The 21,821-nt window shown below is 42.3% G+C and overlaps 1 protein-coding gene across 1 annotated transcript; it reads right to left on the bottom strand.

Annotated features, from left to right (window-relative positions):
* Positions 1 to 10,032: 10,032 nt before the first annotated feature.
* LURAP1 (leucine rich adaptor protein 1) lies at positions 10,033 to 21,045 on the bottom strand. Its single transcript, XM_010984688.3, has 2 exons — positions 20,398 to 21,045; positions 10,033 to 12,692 (listed from the first exon to the last, which is right to left on the bottom strand). The coding sequence occupies exons 1-2, from the start codon at positions 20,593 to 20,595 to the stop codon at positions 12,171 to 12,173; spliced, it is 720 nt and encodes a 239-aa protein (XP_010982990.2). The 5' UTR covers positions 20,596 to 21,045; the 3' UTR covers positions 10,033 to 12,170.
* Between the last annotated feature and the right edge of the window lie 776 nt (positions 21,046 to 21,821).

A 21,821-nucleotide genomic window follows, 5' to 3' on the forward strand; every position in this document is an offset into this window, starting at 1 on the left:
TGTTGCAGATTTCTTGGTGCCAGAATCCTTTGTGCCTATGCAGCTATCTATGTAGTCAGATCATGATGTTCCTATAAACCTCCAGTAGCTACCTATGTAGTCAGGTCATAATGTTCCTAAAACCTCCAACAAAACAAATGTCATTCTCTGTTCTCCAACTTTTTATCTCTATATGAATGGAAAAGTGTTATACTTTTAAAAGTCAGAGCCTTGAGAAGGCTATAGGAGAAGGTTTTAAGCTAGGTGACACTTAACTTGTAACAAAAGCAATAGAATATAAAGATTAAAGTTAAAGAAACAGATCCGATATGCAGTCAGATTTGTTCTTCCCTATTGGACTCATATGCTAAGCCAATATTCTCCCTGTCCTAAATCATCCAAGGCCTAGTACCAGATGGTTGAATAGGGGCAGCCCCTATGCCTCAAAGCCCAGCAGAGTTATTCAAATTAGCCAATCCTAAACTGTTTCCTTGCCCTGCCCTGCCCTTCCCATGGGAACCCCAATAAAGATTGTGCCCTGTGCCTTCCTTTCACACCCTTCTGTCTCCTGACCAATACTGGTGCTTCCCTGTGATCCTGCATGGTGCGCTGTGCCTCTTGTTTGTAGAGGAACTGTGAGTAGTAACATTAAACTTTTCTTTCAATAGCATTGACTTCTCTGCCATCATTCAGTCAGCGATCAACTGAGACCTGTTAATCAGTTTCCAACTTCATTGATTTCTGTTCTTGTCTTTATTGTTTCCTTCCTTCTGCTGCTTCAGGTTTATTTTGCTCTCCTTCTTCTATATTCTTGAGGTAGGAGTTTAGATTATTGATTTGGGATTTTCCCTCTTTTCTTTGCATAAAATAAGCCTTGTTTGACAGCTAACCTACACATGTGTAGGGTTAACACCAGGCAACCCAGTTTAAAAAAAAAAAAAGCAGCAGCTAGAAGGTGAAAGAACTGGGTGAGAGAGAATTGGGAGTTGAAGCCTAGCCAAGTTACCTTCCTGCAAGAACAAAAACCATTCTTCAAAGGAACATAACAGAATCTAGAATCCTGGGACATATCATTCATAATCTCCAGTATCTTACAAAAAATAGTAGGCAAGTGAAGGAACAGGAAATGTGACTCACAAGTCAGTCAATAAAAACCTCCCCCAGGATGACATAGATGTTAAAATTAGCAGACAAGAATTTTAATGCAACTGTTATTAATAGTTTTAAAAACATAAAGGAAAATTTATGCAACCAAATACCACTACATAGCTACTAAAATAGATAAAATTTAAAAGATTGACAATACTAAGTGTTGGTGAGGATGCAGAGCAACTGGAACTCACATTACTGGCTGGAATGTAAAATTGTGCAAGCATTTTCAGAAAAGGGTTGGCAGTTTCTTATAAAATTACACTTGCCATATGATCCATACATTACACTCCTGTATTTATCCTAGAGAGGTATTTATTTGAGAAGCAAATGTTCACAGAAAAGCTTGTACATGAATGTTTACAGAATCTTAATTAATAAGAACCCCAAACTGGAAACAACCCAAATGTCCATCAAAAGGTGAATGGATTAACAAATTGTGGTATATTCATACAATGGAATACTGATCAGCAATAACAAGTAACAAACTTCTGATATGTGTAACATGTATGAACCTGAAAAACATGATGCTGAACAAAAAAAGCCAGACATAAAAAAGTACATACTGCCTTGTTCTACTTATATGAAATTCTAAAACAAGAAAGTACTAATCTTTATTAGCAGATTCAAAGCAGATCTGTGGTTGCAAGGGGCCAGAGCAGTAGAGACACTGACAGCAAAGGGGCATGCAATACATTTTTGAGGTGATGAAAATTTTCTATGTGTTAATTATAATGATAATTGCCCAAGTGTATACATTTTCAAAACTCATCAAACTGTAACTTAAAATGGATTCATCTTACTATATGTAAATTATACCTCAAAAAAGTTTATTACATTTTTTATAAAATAAAATGAAAGCAGTAAGACCAGAGAATCATCATCACCAAATCTGTACAAGAAATGCTACGGAAAGTTCTTCAGACTAAAGAAAATAACACCAAATAATCTACAGGAATGAAGACAACCAGAATGATAAATATGTGGGTGTGTTAGGCAGAGTAATGGCCCATCAAAGATGTCCATGGCCTAAACTCCAGGATCTATGACTATGAAAGGTTACATGGCAAAGGAGAATTAGAGTTGCAAATGGAATTAAGGTTGCTAATCAGCTGACTTTGAGATGGAGAGATTATTCTGGATTATGTGGTTTAATATAATCACAAGTATACTTATAAGTGAAAAAGGGAGGCAAAAGAGTCAGTGTCAGAGGGTAGATGGCTTCTAGAAGCTGGAAAAGGCAAGGATTCTCCCCTAGAGCCTCCTGAAAACAATGCAAACCTGCAGGCACCTTGATTGTAGCCTATTGAGACCCATTTCAGACCTCTGACCTTCAAAACTTTTTGGTAATAAGCTTGTGTTGTTTTATACCACTAAGTTTAATGATCTGTTACAGCAGTCACAGGAAACTAAATCTGGGTTATTATGAAAGTCTAGCTTAAAAAATTTTTTTCTCCTCTTAATTCCTTCAAAATGCACATGACATGTTAAACCAAACACTATAAACTGTATTTTAGGGTTTATAACATATGTAGGTGTAATACATCTGACAACAATAGCTTAAAGGACTGGGCCAGAGAAAGAAAATGGAACTATACTGTTGCAAGATTCCTATATTTTATGTGAAACAGTACAATACTTGTTCTATTATCATTAAGGGAGGGGTGTTAAAATCTTCAACCACAATTATGGACTCAGCTTTCTTCCCTTTAGTTCTGCCAGTTTTTTCTTCATGTAATTTGAAAGCTCTTTTTTAGGTACATACACATTTTAGATTTTTAAGTCTTCATCTATTGATCCTTTTATCCTTATAAAATATCCCACTTTTCCTCTGCTGATACTCCTTGTCTTGAAGTTTATTTTGCCTGATGTTAATTTCCAACATTCTTTGGATCAGTGTTTGCATGCTATATTTTCCCCAACTTTTTACTTATTTTTGTCTTTGTATTTAAGTACATCTCTTGTAGACAGCAACAGTTGGATCTTAGTTTTTGATTCAGACTTGACAGTCTCTGTGTTTTAATTGCAGTGTTTAGTCCACTTACATTTAATGTATTATAAGTTTGGACTTAAGACTGCCATTTGCTATTTGTTTTCTATTTGTCTTATCTGTTGATAGAACAAAGAGACAAAAATTCACCAAGGATATAGAAGACTTGACCAATACTATCAGCCACTTTGACCTAATTGACATTTATAGAACACTATACCTAATAATTGCAGAATGTACATCCTTTTCAAGGGGCCATGGAATATTCACCTGGATCGGCCATCTTCTGGGCCATAAAACAAGTCTCAATAAATTTTTGAAAATTGAGATTGTACAGAGTATATTCTTTGGGATTAATTTAGAAATCAATAAAATAAGCTTTCTTATAGAAAGTCCCAAATATTTGGTAGTTAAACAATAGACTTCTAATTAACTTATGGGCCAAAGAAGAAATAGCAAAGGAAATCATAAAACATTTTTAACTGACTAGTAATAAAATACAACATATAAAAATGTGTTAGACATAGGCAAAGCAGTGCTTAGAGAGAAATTTACAGCTTATATTATTAAAAGATAGAGGCTTAAAATCAATGATCTGAGTTTCTACCTAAGAAGCTAGAGAAAGATGAGCAAATTAAACCCAAAGTAGAAGGAAAAAATAGTAAAGATTAGAGTAAAATTTGATGAAATAGAAAACAAACAATAGGGAAAATTAATAAGGCCTAAAGTTGGTTTTTTTGAAAAGATTAATAAAGTGGATAAACTCCTAGCAAGAGTCTACTAATCAAGAATAAAATGGAGCAGCACAAATTATATATATCAGGAATGAAAGAGAAGATATCACTACAGATCCTACAGACATCAAAGGATAAAAGTGAGATATTTGAGAAGATGATGGTAATGATGGCAGCATAGTTTTTCAGTTTTCAGTCTCTTCAGATCCACACATAAAAGCTGACATAGCAACTGAAGAGTAAAATTTTAAAAAACATGGACAACACAACAAAATTTGGTGACAAGGTATCTCTACCACTCCCAAAATACAAGCAAGTGGGAACAAACCGCCAACAGCCACCAGACCTGCGTGGGATCAGCATCTGTGCCAAAGAAAGAAGGAACCAAAGGGACGGCATCTGAGAGAGTAAGAACAGGAGAACCCCAAGAGTCCATAGAGAATCAAAAGAGGCCAGCTGAGAACAGTAAATGAAACTTAGGATCTGCAGTCTAAAAGAGCAAGTGAGTGCAAGAGGCCCACAATGAGGACCAAGGGGCCAGAGCAGGTCTGGCTCCTATGAACTGACAAAACCAACCCACCAGGGATTCCTTCTAGTAAGCCTTGAGGAGAATTGCTGGGATGGAATTCAAATACAGTAGGATAGGTGTCCATTGACAGATGACTGGATAAGGAAATTGTGGTGTATTTATACAATGGAATACTACTCAGCGATAAAAAAGAATAAAATAATACCATTTGCAGCAACATGGATGGACCTGCAGATTGTCATTCTGGGTGAAGTAAACCAGAAAGAGAAAGAAAAATACCATATAACATCACTCATATGTGGGATCTAAAAAAGAAAAAAGAGGACACTAATGAACTCATCTATAAAACAGAAACAGAAAGATAATAATCTTACGGTTATCAGGGGAAAGGGGATGGGAAGGGATAAATTTGGGAGTTTGAAATTTGCAAGTGATAACCACTATATATAAAAATAGATAAAAATAAATTTCTTCTATATAGCACAGGGAACTATATTCAATATCTTATAATATACTTTAATGAAAAAGAGTCTGAAAATGAATATGTGTATATATATGCATGACTGGGACATTACGCTGTACACCAGAAACTGACATACTGTAACTGACTATACCGCAATTAAAAAATATGTATATATATAGTAGGATAGCGACAACAGAGAGGAAGTAAGAGAAGATGGATACCAACTGAGAGGAAGGGGACAGAGCCAGGAAGTCCCAGGAAGCAAGCCAGACAGAATAACAGAAGAGGGAGTTCTATGATGTTATAAAAACTTTTCTGAACCCTGACTCATTCTTTAAGTGCAAGACAACTCATTTTACAGAAAACGAGCAATAGGAAAGTATCAAGGTCAAATCCCATATAGTTACTGTAAGAACTATAAGAATAACAGTACTATGGACAGTGAAAGCCCATGACATAGATGTGCCACCTACAAAATTGCAACCTACTCTTTGAAAACAAACTAAAATACTAAGCCAATAACATGTGAAAGAACAATGTAAATCTGGTTTATTCCTGTCTAGGGCAAGAAGTGTACAAGATGACCCAAGAATATTTTGTCAAACCAGACAGTAAGGAAAGGTATCAAAGATTACCAGAGTCATGTCAAAAGAACTAAGGCGCCAACTTGATGAGACTCCAGTGGCCAAAGCTGAGACACCTGGCACTTCAATACTGACAACAATTCTAATTGATTGAAACCCATCAAGTATATATAAATCTATAAGTTCATAATAATATTTTTAAAGTGGTCAACTTTGGAGGATGATAGGGATTCATTATCTTCCAAACTGGTGAAAAAAAGAATCAAGTATTTGTTCTACCTTCCCTATGTGAACCACACACTCAGAGACCAAATAGTAGATAACAGGATGTTTCTCTTTTTGAAAGTATTTCAACAAATAAATACAATAAAATTATAGAATTAATGGCACCGTTTTGCAATCCTCAATGAATTAATGGCTATAGGCAATAAATATCAACACCTGAAAAAAAGTCATAAGCACAGAGACTGGATTTATATGCCTCTTACAGTCTTGCCAAAGTGCTTAAATCTGTCTCTTCAGTCTCTGGATCCAGCTACCAATTTTCAGGAAATACTGAGGACACATTTAGAACTGCATTATGAGCATGTAATTAGCAAAATCCAGACTGTGGTAAATTCTACAAGTCAAATGGCCCAGGCTATTCAACAAATAAATTGTAAGGAATTAAGAAAGGGATGAAGACTATCAAATGTCTTCAAATGGACAAGACTATAGGATCTATGGATGTACATTTAAATGATAAAACTATAAAAAAGTTATAAAGAAGTAAGTACTATAGTCAAGAAAAGGTTGCTTATAGGAAGAGGAAGGGGATTATAATTGGGAAGGGGGCACAAGGACAGGACTTCTGGATGAGTTCGAGTTCTTGACATGACAGTGGCTATAGGAGTGTTTGCCTTAAAATAATTCATTAAGCCTTACTTTTGTGTGTTTTCTACACTTGTGCTTTATTTTACAATGAATAGAGTTTTTAAAAGAAACAAGGCGGTGTTATAAATAACTTCATGCCAATCAATTCAACAGCTTAGTTGAAACAAATTCTTTGAAAAACACAACTTACCAAAACTAACTCAAAATGAAATTAGAGGTCAGAATAGCTCTATATGTATCAAAGAAATTGAATTTGTTATCAAAAACCTCCTCCATAAAGAAAACTCAAGGCCCATATTATTTTACTAATGAATTCTATTAAATACTGAGTAATACTATCAATCTTACACAAATGTTTTCAGAAAGCACAGAAGGAGGAAACACTTCCTGACTTCTTTTAGGAGGCCAGCATAAATGATACTGAAACTCAAAATTTATCAGAAACTTGAACAGCTATATTTTATATATTGAGGAATTATTAACTTTAAGGTGCAACAATGGCAATAAAAGTCCTTATCTTTTAGAGATACATACAAAAACATTTACAAATGAAACAGAATCATATCTAGTTTTGCTTCAAAATAGTCTTGGTTAGGGAGAAAGTAGTCAAGGGAATAAATAAACCAAGATTGGCCACGAGTTAATAACTAACAAAGCGGGGTGGTGGGTGCATGGAAATTCATTATACTATTTTTTCTACTTTTGTTTATGCTTGAGATTTTATATAACAAAAAACAAAGAAACCCCTACAAATTATTAAAAGACATTAAATATATAAAAACTATAAGTTCACAGCATGATTTAAAGAGAGATCGAAACCAAACAAAATCATTGAACACCAAGTTGCTAGGACATCAACTTACTACTTTGAAAGGGACAAATAAGGAACAGATGTAAGCGTCTATCTTGCCATTCTGGTATGAACTTTATGTCAAGGTAACCAAATGGTCCTAGAGGATGTGACAAAGTTTTTCTGTATAGAATCATAAGTAATAAAAGAAGAAAAAATAATAGCATTAGAAAACCATCATTTTGTAATTGCTAATGAAATAACCAATTCATAAAATGGTCATTAATGGATGGGAAAAAAATTTGGTGAAAAGTTGACGGGAAACTTTGTGATGCAGGATCAGGCTATCACCACCTGAAAATGGAAGGATCCTGGGACCGGAAATGGGCAGTGGAGAGCCATCCAACCAGGAATACCTGTGCTCCTGTGTAAGTGACAAATCTTTACTGTGTTAAATCACTGTAATATGGGGCAATTCATTATAGAAGTTAGCTTATTATAAAAGTATACCATTTATATGTATTAAAACACATAAATACATAATTATTTATATTTTCAAAGATACATACATATCCAAACACATACTGAACACATTAAAGTGTATGCCTGGCTCAGGGAGAGGAATGAGAATAGGGATCAGGGATTAAAAGAAAATAAAACAAAAAAGGGGCCTAGAATCAACTGATGATAAGAGTTCACCACGCTCTGAGGAGTATGGTTTAATTATTAAGGAATAAAAAATAATAATAATTTAAAAGAGAGACAACTAATCTACCCTTTCTAGAGAGAGCCCAAGCTACTTAGCTGGTAATTATCTTCTGCCTTGAGGAACACAAAATGGTAGCGATGATGCAGGAGGCACTTGCCAGTCTCCAGACAGGGGGACTGGACCTGGCTATCACCCCTTGGCACCACCTCTTACTCCAGCCTGAAGGATGCTGGACAAAGTATAGAGGCTCATTCTGGGCCCAGGTGCCTCCTCCTGCCCACCCTCTGTCTCTGCTTATGGAAGGCTGAATAATGGCCCTTCCCCCAAAGATGTTCATGTCCTAATCCCCAGAACCTGTGAATATTTTACTTTATATGGCAAAAGGGAGTTGGAAGATATGGTTAAACTAAGGATCTGGAGGTGGGGAGATGATCCTGGATTATCCCAGTGGGCCCAGTGTAAGCACAAGGATATGTAATCATAATGTAATCCCCGTAAAAGGAGACAGGAGAATTAGAGAAAGATGTAAGGATGGAAGCAGAGGTCAGAGAGGAGAGATGCTACGCTGCTGGCTTTGAAGATGGAGGAAGGGGCTATGAACCAAGGAATACAAGCAGCCTCTGGAAGCTAGAAAAGGCAAAGAAATGGATTACCCCCTAGAGTATCCAGAAGAGGCCTACCAACACCATAGTTTGTCACAGCAGCAATGGGAATGTGTACACTGGCCCTGCTGCTGGACAACACAACCTGTTCTTCTAGGAGAGTAAGGTCTATCGGACAGGGGGTGGAAGCCCCTGCCGTCATACTGACTTCGGTTCATTCTATAGTTCCTTTATTACCTATCTGACCTTGAGCAAATGTCTAAAGAACAATACATTGTTAATAATGCATTGTTTATAGGGTTGCTAAGAATTAAATAGAGTATTTTTAATTACCTATTCGTACCTAAGTAACTACTTTTCAAATTATAAGTCACATCTCCTTGTGGGTTTACATATATTCATTCCTCCATTCATTCAACAGGTGTCACTGAACACCCAGTACATGCCAGGCATCATGCACACAATGAGCCCGTGTCCACTGCAAGCTCCAAACATTTCTCACCTAAGCTGCCACTAAGCTTCCAGTTTCAGTCCCGTGCTCAACCTCACTGCCCCATCCTAAATGCAGGTCCTTACACTTGCCCATTCACATGGTCTCACGTCTCCCTGATGGATTCATCTCAGTCAGCATCACCCCTTATCCTCCCAGGTGCTATTTCAACAGCTGCCAAGAGCAGTCTCATCTCTGCCTTTACCCTGAGCCCTGACAAAAGTCCCCAGCCCACGTGGAGGGCAGTATGCTCCCTCTGATTATATTTTCAACAGTTCATTTTCACTTCATTCTCTTTTGTCTCTCTGCATCTCTCTCCCTTTTCATGGCATCTCCTTCTTTGAGTACCCAAACAGGTCCTCATCCTGACCCAGAAAAGTCTAAACTAACGGAGAGCTAAGCCTTAAGCAGCCAGTCCAGAGGCAGGTAGGAGGGACCAAGGAGTGTGTTTATTGGGGTTCCTGGGCTTCTCTGGTAGTGAAATGGAGTCTAAGGTATTGAGACAGGATGCCCAGACCTACCTGGAGTTCCCAGGCAGCCCCACTCACCCACCTCTCCAGCATCTCAACACCCTCAGATGCCTATCCAATTGAGATGTAATCCTTTGACCCCGAAGCTCCCCAACTCTACAGGATCCATCTGGATTTCCTCATCTCTCATCTCCCACCCCCACCCCCTCTTCTAACCTCCAAGTCTGGAATGCTAAGTTCTGCCCTCATGAGGTCTGGGCCTCCTTGCCCTCCCTTCCCAGAAAAAGTTGGTGTAGGATTGATTTTCCTTACATCCGCGGTTCAGATTAACGCATACTTTATCCAATCCTAGTGCAAGGTTCTCTTTCCTCAGAGCCTGTAGCTCTTTTTCTAAACACTGAGCTGCCTCTCTAGGGTGGGGTAAGATCATGATTATTAAAACAGGGGGAAAATTGCTTTTAGACCCTTTGGGCTTGGGTGGTGTCGACAGGGTGCAGAGGGGGAACAGTCTGGCCAAGTGATGGAACTATGGGCAGGGAGGCAGGCAGGAGATCTGGGTTCTTTAACTTGAGCACTGTCACGGATTTACCATGGGTGACACTGACCAAGTCTGCCTTCTCTAGGCCTGTTGCTTTAGCCTGTCTGTGCACTGAGGCAGCCAGTCTTCTGTAACGCTGTATTTGAGCCTGAATGTTTCCACCCAGCTACGCTGGCAATGTAGCATAATGGCCACAAGAGGGCGGACAACCACTTCAACTCAGAAATATGTGGATTAAATGAACAAGCAAGCTTCAAAAAAGTGGAAAGGCAGTTATCCTAAGGGCATTACAAAATGGCAACAGAGTCAGGATAGGGAAAGCTCTAAGACCAGGAGGGGTAAGTAGAGGGCTGGTAGTAGACAGCAGAGGCGAAGAGACTAAGAATATTAGAGTCTTTAGAGATTTCAATTACTTTGAGGGGACAGGAGAAGAGGAGGTCTTTAGAGGAAAGCCACGGACTGAATGTATTGCCCCAAAAGGACTGGGGTAAGAGGTTGCAGAACAAGACTTGAGGAATTTAGGGGAAGTAGAGATGATCAACTTGGCTCTTCCCTTCCCAGCATAGAGTAAAAAGTGCAGAAACTGCAGGAGTTATTCTAGGACTTGAGGAAGACTCCTCCAACTCAGGAGGGCACAGCAAATAGGCAAGGATCACCTGACATCCTTTCTTCTCCTTTTTGCCTTCCAATAATCTAGTTTCAGGGTCCAGGAAAGACAGGGACCAACAAAGTGGCAGTTACCCGGGGTTCAAAGGGTTAATCTCCAAGAATTCATACTCTGACTTCAACCACAGCCCTTGTTCCTTCCACCCCAACATGTCCTCTCCTTGAGCCCCAGATTGGCACCTTCCCTGAATTCCTTCTTTGGTATAATTCACTAGGGCCCTGGGACCCAGGCCCAGAATCAGTCCCCTGCTCCCTCCCCAGGTCCCAGGAGTCTAGAGCATGCTCTCTGGGAGGAAAGAAAGCAGCCTTTCCCTTCTTTCTCTCCCAGCCTCCCAGGATGTGGGCCCTAGGACCAAAGAGCCTCTGTCTTTCTCTGCCACGCCCCCCATTGTAACCCTGACAAGGGGATTCCTTGTGTCCCAGCCTCAGGCAGGCATCCTTGTGACCAAATGGTGGAAGGTCTGGGGCAGGATGGGGGAAGGGGAATCACAGGATCTCAGAAGATACCCCCACCCCTTTCAGATACCTCCCCCTTTCAGGGCTTCTGGTACACCTCAAGCTTCTCCTCCTTCTGGCTTGCATCAGCAGTGGGGAGAGAAGGCTGAGGGACTCATCTGCATATAAAAGGCCTGAGGCCCAAAGTGGAAACCGAGAAGGTGTGGAGACACAAAGGCTGAACCTCCCGGCAGACAGATTTGGAGCCAGAATACAAGAAAGGGGGCAACCCATGAACAGGGTAAGACAGGGTACCATGGCAGGGCAAGCCAAACAGACTCTTGAGAGCTGTAGGTCGAGGCCCCTGCCAGGTTCTGTCACTATAAGCACAGATACAGGAGTGCTGGCACCAGACAGGCATGTGGTCAGAGAGGAAGTGAGAACCCCTAGGATAAAATGAGAACTCCCTGTTTAAAAAATAAGAGACTTTCTGACAAGAAGTACAAACAACTGACAAGTGAGAAACTTTCCTGCCAGGAGGATGATATGTTCCACTCACAAGGAGTAATGGTAGGGAGAATAAAAATATAGTCTCACTTAGCAGCAGGGGCTCAGACGCCCTATGCTGACCTAGCACCGCTAAAAGACAGGAGAGGCTAATCCATCCTGGCAGGAAGTGACATCACTCACCAGACAGGAAGGGGTGGCTCTACCAGCACCAAAGGCTTCTGGAGGGTCAGTCCATGGAGGGTTGGCCCTGAATGTCCATGTCCCTCCACAATCCTTCCTCTTGGCCAAGATGGAGGCCAAGGCTCCTAGATGTTGGGTGAGGTAATTACACCCCCATCTCTTCATCAATGATCTCCTAGGGTGCTAAGCCCTCAAATCCTTACCTAGTTGCAGGGAAAGGGGAAGAGATTCCATCACACCTGAGCCACAGGTCAAGCCTCTAGAGTCAATGTATCTATGGAAATAGCTCTAGGGACCCAATAATTGAAGGATAAAGGCAGAGCCTCCCCAGGGACCAGAGGGATGGTGAGGCCAGGTTTCCATGGTCGTTAATGTCAATGCAGCCTCTTCCTAAGCCCAGATGGAGGGAGAATAAATTCAAGGGAGACCAGGGCCTAGTGATGAAAGAGCCACTGGAGTACAGGAGGGTGAAAGAGTCATTACAGGAAGGTCACATCATCCTGGCACTGGCCCCAGCACCAGTGGGCCTCAAAGCCCAGCTTGGCACTCTCATCCTCTGGTGGCTCAGGAGATCCACTGTGGAGCCCCTCCCCTGGGGGCTTCCACACAGCCCTCAAGCTCCCTAGCCTGGTGGCTGTCAGGTCCACCTCAGTCCTGGCCCTCTCCCCACCGGGTATAACCTTTGTCCAGTCCATCTCAGGACGGGGAGCCCCAGGGGGGCCCTGTTCATCCAGCTCACTGGGGGCCACCGTGTCCAGGAAGCTGCCAATGGAGACACTGTCCAGCCGGTCAGTGGAGCTGGTGTCTGGCAGGCTGTCCCAGCTGCCTCGCCTTGAGTGGCCTGGGCTCCCGCCTGTCAGGCTATATTGGCTGCTGGTGAGGCTGCTGCAGTGGCTGGTCAACGTCCCCCGCTCCTCCAACAGCCAGCGCACTGCCTCGATGCCCTCGTTCAAGGTCAGCAGCTGCTGCAGAATCTTCACATCGATGGCTCGCAGGTAAGCCTGGGGGAGTGGGAGAAGGAATCAATCCCAGGTTCTGGGCTCTGGGTTTCCCCAGTGTTTCCAGAGGCCCTACCTTGTGATCTAACCAACTATGCTTCACTTTCAAGAAGCATAGAAGTAGAATGGTTTGGAGTGTGGGCTTCAGAAGCAGACAGCTTACTATTTAAAATCTCAGCTTTACCACTGATATGACTGTGGACAACTTTCTTACCTTCTTTGAGCCTCAGTTTCCTTGTTTGTGAAATGGGGCTAAATCACTCACCTCACAGGGTGACTGTGAGAGTTTTGAGATGTTGGCTATTAAGTACCGAGCACGGTACCTGGCACAGAGAAAGGTCTCAGTAAGTGTTAAGTATTCAAATCCAATCATAGTGAGATTCAGACTTCACAGATAGGGTATTAACTATTGAATCAGTCCAGATTTACCAGTAAAACTTAGAAACAGTTACCCAAAGAGCAGTCTGATAGGAGGCTAGATGTTAGCTGGGAAGTAGACTGGGCCAAAAGGAGGCAGGGGCTGGGGGGTAAAGAGGGAGCTAACCTGGTCCCCTAGTCCCCTCAGGGTGTGGGTAGCAGCTGCTGTGGGGAGGAAGGGTTGGCTAGGGCTTCAAAGGGTCAGAATCCCACTGGCTGGGGATTCAGGGCTTCCCTCTATTCCAGTCTCCCTGTCTGTACTGGGAGTTAAGTCTGACTTACTAGGTAATCTCTAGGGTCCCTTCCAGCTCAGGTGCACTGAGTTATCATCCCCAAACACAAGTCTGAAACTGTACCTCCCTTGCTCAAGAACCTTTATGGGCTTTGCACTGCTCTCAAAGAATAAAATCTAAGCCCTTCAGCAGCAGATATGCAAAAGCCTGTCACAATATGGCTCTTGCCCGTACCTCTAATTTCACCTCTAGCATATTCCATGGGAATCCCAGGTCCTGCCACACAAGACTTCTAAAATTTCATTTCATTTAGTTTTACTTTTAATAAAAGTAATAGAGATACATAAGTTAAAGAAGCAAAACAGTTCTGCAAGATTTGGTGTGAAAAGTAACCATTCCCCCATCCTAGTCCTAAATCCCACTTCCTGGAGACAACTACTATTAATTTTTTAGCTGTTTATTTTGGTACTTACCTTATAATTTCCAAATAACATGCAACTTATTGATTTTTAAGTTTTAGGTATTTTCTATTGACTCCCCCCACAATAAAAGGTTAAGGATTTCACTCTTCCATTCTACTCTCTACTCCTCTGCCACCATACTCATGCCCTTCCTATCTCCCCATGATCCTAACATATGCAATAAAATTAATTATTCAGCATTTCCCTTATTAGGATTTGGAAATGCCATTCACAGCTAAGCCATGTAGTTTACTATGGTTACTTTTCCTTTCTTATAAATTTATGTTTTCCTTTTGAAATAATAATAATACTATTATTAATATTGTTTTAATTATTAGTAATTATTAATATTACTTATTATTATTACTACTACTATTTTGCTTTGTTTGGTATATAGTTATCAGTAAGTCATCCCTAAATTCTTTCTCAGTTGTCTGAGTTCCCCTCGCAAGGTTTTTAAACACATCGTATGTCCCATCTAGTCCGCCTTCTTAGAAGCAGCTCTTTAGGAGCCTTCTGATCTACTCCATTCTGTCCCCACTGCACAACTGTCCTTCAGGGATCTCCCTTCACTATTATCTTGGGGATTCCCTTTGCCTCTCTGTGGAGTTGGATCCCATTTCCTGGATCCCACATCTTCTTTATTGATTTACTCCTACATTTGTATGTGTGGTGTTTTTCCTCTAGTAGTTCCCCAAGAAAGTCTGCATAGGAGGTATATTTGTTGAAGCTTCACGTGTTTTAAAATGTTGCTATTCTCTCCTCACACTGTTGACTGTTTAGCTGAGTAGAGAAGTCTAGGTTGAAAATAATTTTTCCTCGGAATTTAAAGCATTGTTCCATTGTCTTCTAATTTTCAGTGTTACACTTAGAAAGTCTGATGCCATTCTGATTCCTGATTCTTTGTATGTGTCCATCTTCCCATGCTTTCTAGAAGTTTTTAGGATATTCTCTTGGTTCTCAGTATTCAAAATTATCACAGTAATTTGCCATGGTGTGATTCTATTTTGAATCAGTCACTTGTTGGGCCCTTTTAATCTGTAAACTATGTCCTTCAGTCCTGGGAGATTTTCTTGAATTGTTTCATTGATGATTATTTCTCCTCCAATATTTTGTTGTTGTTGTTCTTTCTTGAAATGCTATTATCTGGATAGAGGACATCCTGGACTGATCCTCTATTTTTTTCTCTTCCATCTCTTTCTGTATTTATTCTAGTTTCTGAAATATTTCAACATTATCAACTCTTCTATTTTCACTTTTTCTTATCATGTTTTTTAATTTCCAAGAGTTGTTTCTAGTTCTCTGTTTTCTTCTATAGCTTCCGGTTTTTGTTCATGGCTACAATATTATCTCTTATCTCTTTAAGTATCTCTTTAAGGATATAATTCATGACTTTGTAAGTTCTCATCTCCCTGTGTTATCTCCATTTCACTCAAGTTGCTTTTTTCTGTTTGTTTAGGTCTATATATTTAGAAGGTTTCATCAGAAATGATCTTTAGCTGCTCCTCACATTTAAAAGTGATCTCAAAAAGCTGACTGGAAACTCTCTGTGCCTGAGGCTTGCCAACTCAGAACCTCACTAAGGGTTATCTGGCTAGACTGTTTGGGTAAGGCCTGAAGGCAATATCTTTTGTGGGTGTTTGGTTTTTTTTGTTTTTTTTTTTTTTTTCTTTTTCTTTTTCTCTTGGGTTCATCATCTTCACTATGTTAAACCCATCTAGAGATTGTAAGTAAAGCTGCCAATATTCTGGGGGCCGAGTAAGAAGAAAGGCTGAGGGGGTATTTCATAACATATAGTACATTTTAATTTAATCCCTCTTGCTCTCAAACTCTGCTTAGTGTCTCCCAATCGGGAGACCTCGGATTCCACTATTTTAAATATATATATTACTTGATAAATGTTTATTGAATGCTTTACTCATACCTACAATGATAAGCCAGAAATAAGACCAAGTAATTCTACACTGAGAAAAATACAGGCACTGGAATTAAACAGACCTGAATTCAAATTCTAGTTTTGCCATTAATGAGCCACAGGAAATTGGAAAATTTTTGTCTTCACACTGTCATTTCTTCATTGTAAAAATAGGATACTATCTAATTTATAGGTTTATTTTAAGAAATAGAGGGAACATATTAACATGCAGAGCATACTGTCTGACAAGTATTCATTACTCAATAAATGACAGCTGTTTGGCCTTACATATTACTATGGTTAACTTATTAATATGGCATAAGCACAGAAAACTTTGTATATGAAATTATTTGCATTTTTGGAAGAATATCACAACTTGAATTCAATTAAACAAATGATTATTGGGTACCTGGATTTTCAAATAATTACAAAGATAATGGAGAAACTCTCCCTGCTTAACAGAAGCTTACAGTTTCAATAAGGAGATGTGGGCATAAATAACTGAAGCACTACAGCCCGTACAAACCCGGCACGTGACAAAATGACACATGATAGAAGAGATTATCTACAATTATTTCATACGAGGGACAATATATTAACAGTGAAACTCTTTAGTCCATGACCAAACTAAATGTATTAAACAAAACTTCTAAAACTAAAAATGCTTCTCCTGCTGTGTTTTCTCCTCCCTTTGGTGCTTCTTTCCTCCCTTCCTACTTCCTTCCTTCTTTCCTTCCTTCCCCTTCCTCCCTCCCTTCCTTCCCCTTCCTCCCTTCCTTCTGTTCTATTCTTTCCAAAACTTAGATCTCTAGTCTTCTGCTAGGATAAAGGAGTGCTGGACAGCTGGTTGCCCAGTTGGGGCGGGGATCTTAGAGTATGATTCTAAATCAGACATTCATAAACCCCTTTGAGTTTAGCTCCACTTGCACCCCCAGTTCCAGAAATATCTGAGACCAACTCCTGAGAACTTTGAGGGTTTCTATGATGCAAAATGGATTACTTTTCAGCTGTCTTCATTACTGGCTTAGAATTCAGTTTTTTTTCAGGTATACCAAGTTAGTCACTACTCTTCCTTCTGCTTTCAGCTTCCAAAATCTTTTTCCTATTGTCTCCTCTCCTGTTCTTGTCATAACGGTTTCATGTTTTAAAAATATTCTACTGGCTCTTAGTGGAGTTTCAGGAAGGAATGGAGGTAAATGCATGTGTTCAATGTGCCATATGGAGCTGGAATTCCCACTGACTTGAATATTCAAGGCCCAACCCAAATGCTACTTCCTCTAGAAGTTTTCCCTGCGCTTCCTCAAGATGGAATTAATCCATTCAGTCATGGAACAATATTTATTGAGTGTTTCTTATAGGTGTGGCATTGTGTAGATAAAGGGAGGAAAAACACCATTTCTTGCCCTCAGAGAGTTCACAGTCTAGTGGGTAAGATAAGACAATGACGCAAGCACTTGAAATTCAGTGTACCAAATGCCAGGGAACACAAGTGCTGCATAGAGGGCTGTGGCTACCTACAGGGCCATAACCTAACCAGGGGAGTAAGGAAATGCTTCCTAGAATAAGGGACATGAGCTGAGACTTGAAGGTCAGGTAGGACTTAGACAGACAAAACAATAGAGAGTTATTCCAAGCAGAGGAAACAGCTTGTCTTCTCCAGTTCAAGTGTGCGTTTCCAGAGCACAAATCTGACCGTGTCACTCTAGAAGGAAGACTCCTCCAGGGAGCCCTCCCTGTGTTCCAACAGTACCTATCATCCTGTACTAGAGTGCTTAGTCTGTCTCCTTCTCTAATCCAGCCTATAAGCTCCCTGAGAGCAGCAGGTCCTGCCCAGTTCATTCATGGTGCCTAGCCGAGTACTGGGCAGGTCAGATTCAGTTCTGATTCTCTTGCCTTTACTATCCTTGGCCCCTCTGCTGGGCCCAGGGTTCAGGGAGCTGGGTTTTATCATATTGGTGGGAAATTAATCTGAGGACCAGATTCTACAGTCCTGTGACAGTGGGATTCCCTGATGGTGACAGCATAACTCCCCAGAATAGAAGAAAGCAAGGCTTTCTTGCCAGAAAAAGAAACACTCATTTCACACTATGTCTTTGGAAACGGAGCAGGGATAAACAGCTCAGAAGAGATGCAGCCTCATATGCTCTTCCTGGGGGGATTCAGCTTCCCCATTCCTCCCCTTAAAACATACACATCAGACTCTCTCCCCAGACCTAAGGTCACAAGTATGGCTCACTCATAGCTCAGTCTAAATCAAGCCCTGGGATAAAAGCCCAGAGATCTGAGTCCTAGCTCCCTGGTCCTGGATTGAGATTCCAAGACTGTTGTTACCAGGAAGGCTGTCAGAGATAATCTAGCTCCATAATCCGCACTATTGCCCCAATCCCCCAAGAGGTAGAAAAACTGAGGCCAAGAGAGTCAGGGCTCTGCTCAAGATCACAAAATAATTAGGGAGCAGAGCTAGGACTTGAACCCATGCCTTCTCTCTCTTTGCCTAAAGCTTTTTCTCAAACTGCTCTGTGGGGGCGGTTGTCATAGCAACAGTTCTTTGGGTAGGAGGATTAAGTAAGAGAGGTTGCCATTGTTTCCCCTTCCCACAGATCCCAGAGTCCCTCTGGTTCACTCAGCCCTTGAGTAGTGGAGGGAAGCAGCCTAGAGGCAGGGATGACCTTGGGCTCAAGGGCAGGCCTGGTCCCTCCCTGCAGGAAAGCTGGGAGAGGGACAGTTGAAGGCCAGTACTTCAAGGGCTTGAACTAGTTCTGCCACAAGTGGCTCCAGGGGAAACCCCCAGCCCTTCCCCTAGTCCTCCGTGGGTGCAACCCAGTGGGTAGGGAGGAGTGTTTAAAGAGACCAAAGACATCTCTGCGTGAGGAGGGAGAAAAGAAGGGAAGAGGGATCCTTGGGGCACATAGGAAGCCTCTCCCTGTGCTGGCCTCCAGAAGGCTCCCTCCTTCATGCTCTTCCTGGGCAGCCTAGGGCCCCAGGCCAGGCTGAGTCAGGAATGCAGACCCAATCAGAAGTTAAATGTACCCCTTAAAATTTACAAACAGGTAATTTCCACCAAGGCAGAAAAGAGCTAGAGCCAGAGAGACTAAGCATGGCTCCCAGTGTGAGCTCAGGCAAAGCCCCTCAACACCTGCAGTATGTTTCCTTGGTGAGATGGGAAAATGATAACTGCTCTTCCCATTTCAATGACATAAAAAGTGGTTAATGTGTCTGGAACAAAGCAGGTCTCAACGGTGAAGATGTAAAGTGTAGGCACATCACCTGGGTTCAAAGCCTGGCTCTGCTTTTTACTTTTTGTATGACTTTGGGCAGTTACTTAACCTCTCTGTGTCTCAGTTTCTTCATCTATAAAATACCACCTACCTAATAAATTGCTGTGAGGACTAAGAGAATATTTTGTAAAATGCTCAGCATGATGCCTTGTACATGCACTTGGTGAAAGTTACTTTCCAAAGCAAGACATTCTAAGTAACCTCTTTCTAGGCCTTGAGCTAAAGTTTATACAGTGAGGCCAAGCCAGAGCCCTTCCTTAGGAGGGCATAGTTACAGCCCTTCTCTGGAGAATTTGGCAGTCACCCCTAACCTTCAAGGGCAAGTGCACACAGGGCATTCAAATCCTTCCCCCTAAGGAGCCTTCCCTGATTACTGTGCCCTTAAAGCTTTCCTCCCAGCCTCTTAGGCTGTCAGGGAGCCCACATGATCTCCCCCCCAACCCTCCCCCACCCCAACAACTAAGCCTGGCACAGAGCTGAGCACACACTGGGCCTTCAGGAAGACCTATAAGCTGACACACATACAGTGGGCTCCTGGTTCTGGGCCAGAAAGTGACTAGCAATTCCTCAGTTCCCCAGAACTGGCTGCAAAGTGGTGGCAGGTGTAAACACCCCCTTCACCGGAACCAGGGCCCTGGGGAAACTGGGGGGCCCCAACTGCTCTTTTGGCTCTGAATCTAGACCAGCAGCAACAGGGAAGGGCTTGGTTGCCTGTTTCATGTTATTCTCCCCAAGGAAGTACAGATGAGATGCAAATATCCAGTGTACTTGGGGGGCTGGCAGGAAGGAGACTGAATCAGAAGTGATGGGATCAACACTGCTGGTGCTGCTGCCCTGTGTCTGCTAACGTTCTAGGAACTTTCAAATATTTTAAGTGGGTGTTGGGGGGGATGTTGGGGAAAGAGGATGTTTTTAGTGGCCCTAGTCCAGGCAGTTTTAATCCAAATCTCTTCTGTGCTGACTCCTGTGGTGAACACTAGAGCCTCAGAAGAACAAACCCTGGGCCCATTTTGCAGGAGGAGAAAAAACTAGTGGCCCTATAATGGTGGCTGAGGGGATAGGTAGCCCCAAAGTGAGAGGGCAGGAGAAAGATTTGTACTGTGCTAAATTCTCAGTGCTTCCTAGTCCTCACCTCTACCCTCCCAATTACTTGACAGAAAAAAATCTTAGAAAAACCTGTGCCTCCCACCCCGAGTCTTCAGGACCCATCAGTACCCCATTCACCCTTGGTGGGGGATGCAATTAATGGACCCCAGGGTATAAAGAGAGATCTGTAGGGATCCTGAGTTTAGGCGGGGAGTTTTAACTCTCTCCTCTCCAGCCCAACTCTGGGGGGCGGGAGTCCATCCCTTACGGCCTTACGCTGGGGACTCCGTCCCCCTAGTCCATGGAACCCACACTCACCAGTTCCATCCTCAGCGCCATGATCTTGTCCCCCAGGCCGTGGCCCGTGGTAGGTGCCCCTGGGAGCAGCAGAGCGCCAGAGGCTCCCGGCTCCCACTCGCCTCGCAGCCCGCGGAGCAGCCCTTCAGGGGTCTTCCTGCCCACCTTGCCCTCCACGTCTCGCAGGTCAGGCGTCTGGGACTCCGCAGTCCCCTCCATGCGGGCCTAAGCCTGAACACGACTGGGCGACCGGGCGCCGGGATCCCGCTCCCGGGGGTCCTCCTTTCTCCACTGCTGGTGTTGAGCGGAACCGGTGGGTCCCCGCCCGCGCTGTGCGGGGGCGGGAGGAAGGCGCCGTAACACTCAGAAAAGCCGCGCAGAGCTGTGTGGTGTGTGTGTGTGTGATGCGGTGGGGGGTGTGTGTGGGGGGGGTGATGCGGTAGTGTGTGTGTGTGTGTGTGTGTGTGTGTGTGTGTGTGTGTGTGTGTGTGTGTGTGTGTGTGTGTGTGTGTGTGTGTGTGTGTGACGTATTCGAGTGCTGCGCACACACCTCTGACTCCGGAATAGGTGAGGTTGGGCGATCCTGGCTATGCACCTGAAGGAGCTTACGGACAGCTCAGCGCCTTCTCCCAACACTGGCACTGAGTCCAGCCGGGCACTTAGCAGGCGCCCAATGAATATTTGCTGAATGCAGGTTAAGCATCGTCAGCAAGGGATGTAGGATTTTAAGGAGAAGAGCTGCAGAGGGTTTTGGAAGGCTTCCTGGAGTAGAGGAGCTGGGTCTAAAACAGTGGTTGGAATTTAGCTAGCCACTGATACACACGTGCACACACACCCAGTGTACCACAAAATTTAGACTGAAGAGTGAAAAGTCAAGTTCTTCTGGCCAATGAGGAGCAACCAATACTGAAGCTGAAGAGGTCCACATGGGCTAGATCATGCTTGATCTTGTAAACTGATGCTTCTTAAATTCGACTGTGCGTATATGAATTATCTGTGAATCTTGTTAAAATGCAGATTATAATTCTATAAATCTGGGGTGGGGCCTAAGATTATGCATTTCTAACAAGCTCTCTGCTGCTGGCCCAGGGACCACATTTTGAGTAACGAGGTTATAAAAGATAGTTCTATGGCTCTTGGATTTTATTCTACAGGCAATGAGGAACCATAAAAAGCTTTTTATACTTTGGCTTGATTTTTGATTTTTAATCCAAGTAATTTCGGCCCACAGTTATAGAAGAATTTATAATGAAAAGATAGTTACTCCTTCCCTGTTCATTGCTTCCTCTAGTTTCACTCCTCGGAGATAACCACTTTAGCTATTTTTTCATGGTGTTTATACTCATAACTCCACAACAGGCTTATACCATGTCTTATGTCTTAATTTTAAACATTGTCTACTGACTTCTGATTATGATAAATATGGATGTACTCACTTACACTCT

Source organism: Camelus dromedarius, chromosome 14 (assembly GCF_036321535.1).
Source record: "Camelus dromedarius isolate mCamDro1 chromosome 14, mCamDro1.pat, whole genome shotgun sequence".
Taxonomy (NCBI): domain Eukaryota; kingdom Metazoa; phylum Chordata; class Mammalia; order Artiodactyla; family Camelidae; genus Camelus; species Camelus dromedarius.

Coding starts and splice junctions, on each gene's coding strand:
- LURAP1 (XM_010984688.3), bottom strand. CDS start 20,595: ATGGAGGGGACTGCGGAGTCCCAGACGCCTGACCTGCGAGACGTGGAG. Junction 12,693..20,397: donor TGGCGCTGAGGATGGAACTG/GTGAGTGTGGGT, acceptor CCACTCCCCCAG/GCTTACCTGCGAGCCATCGA.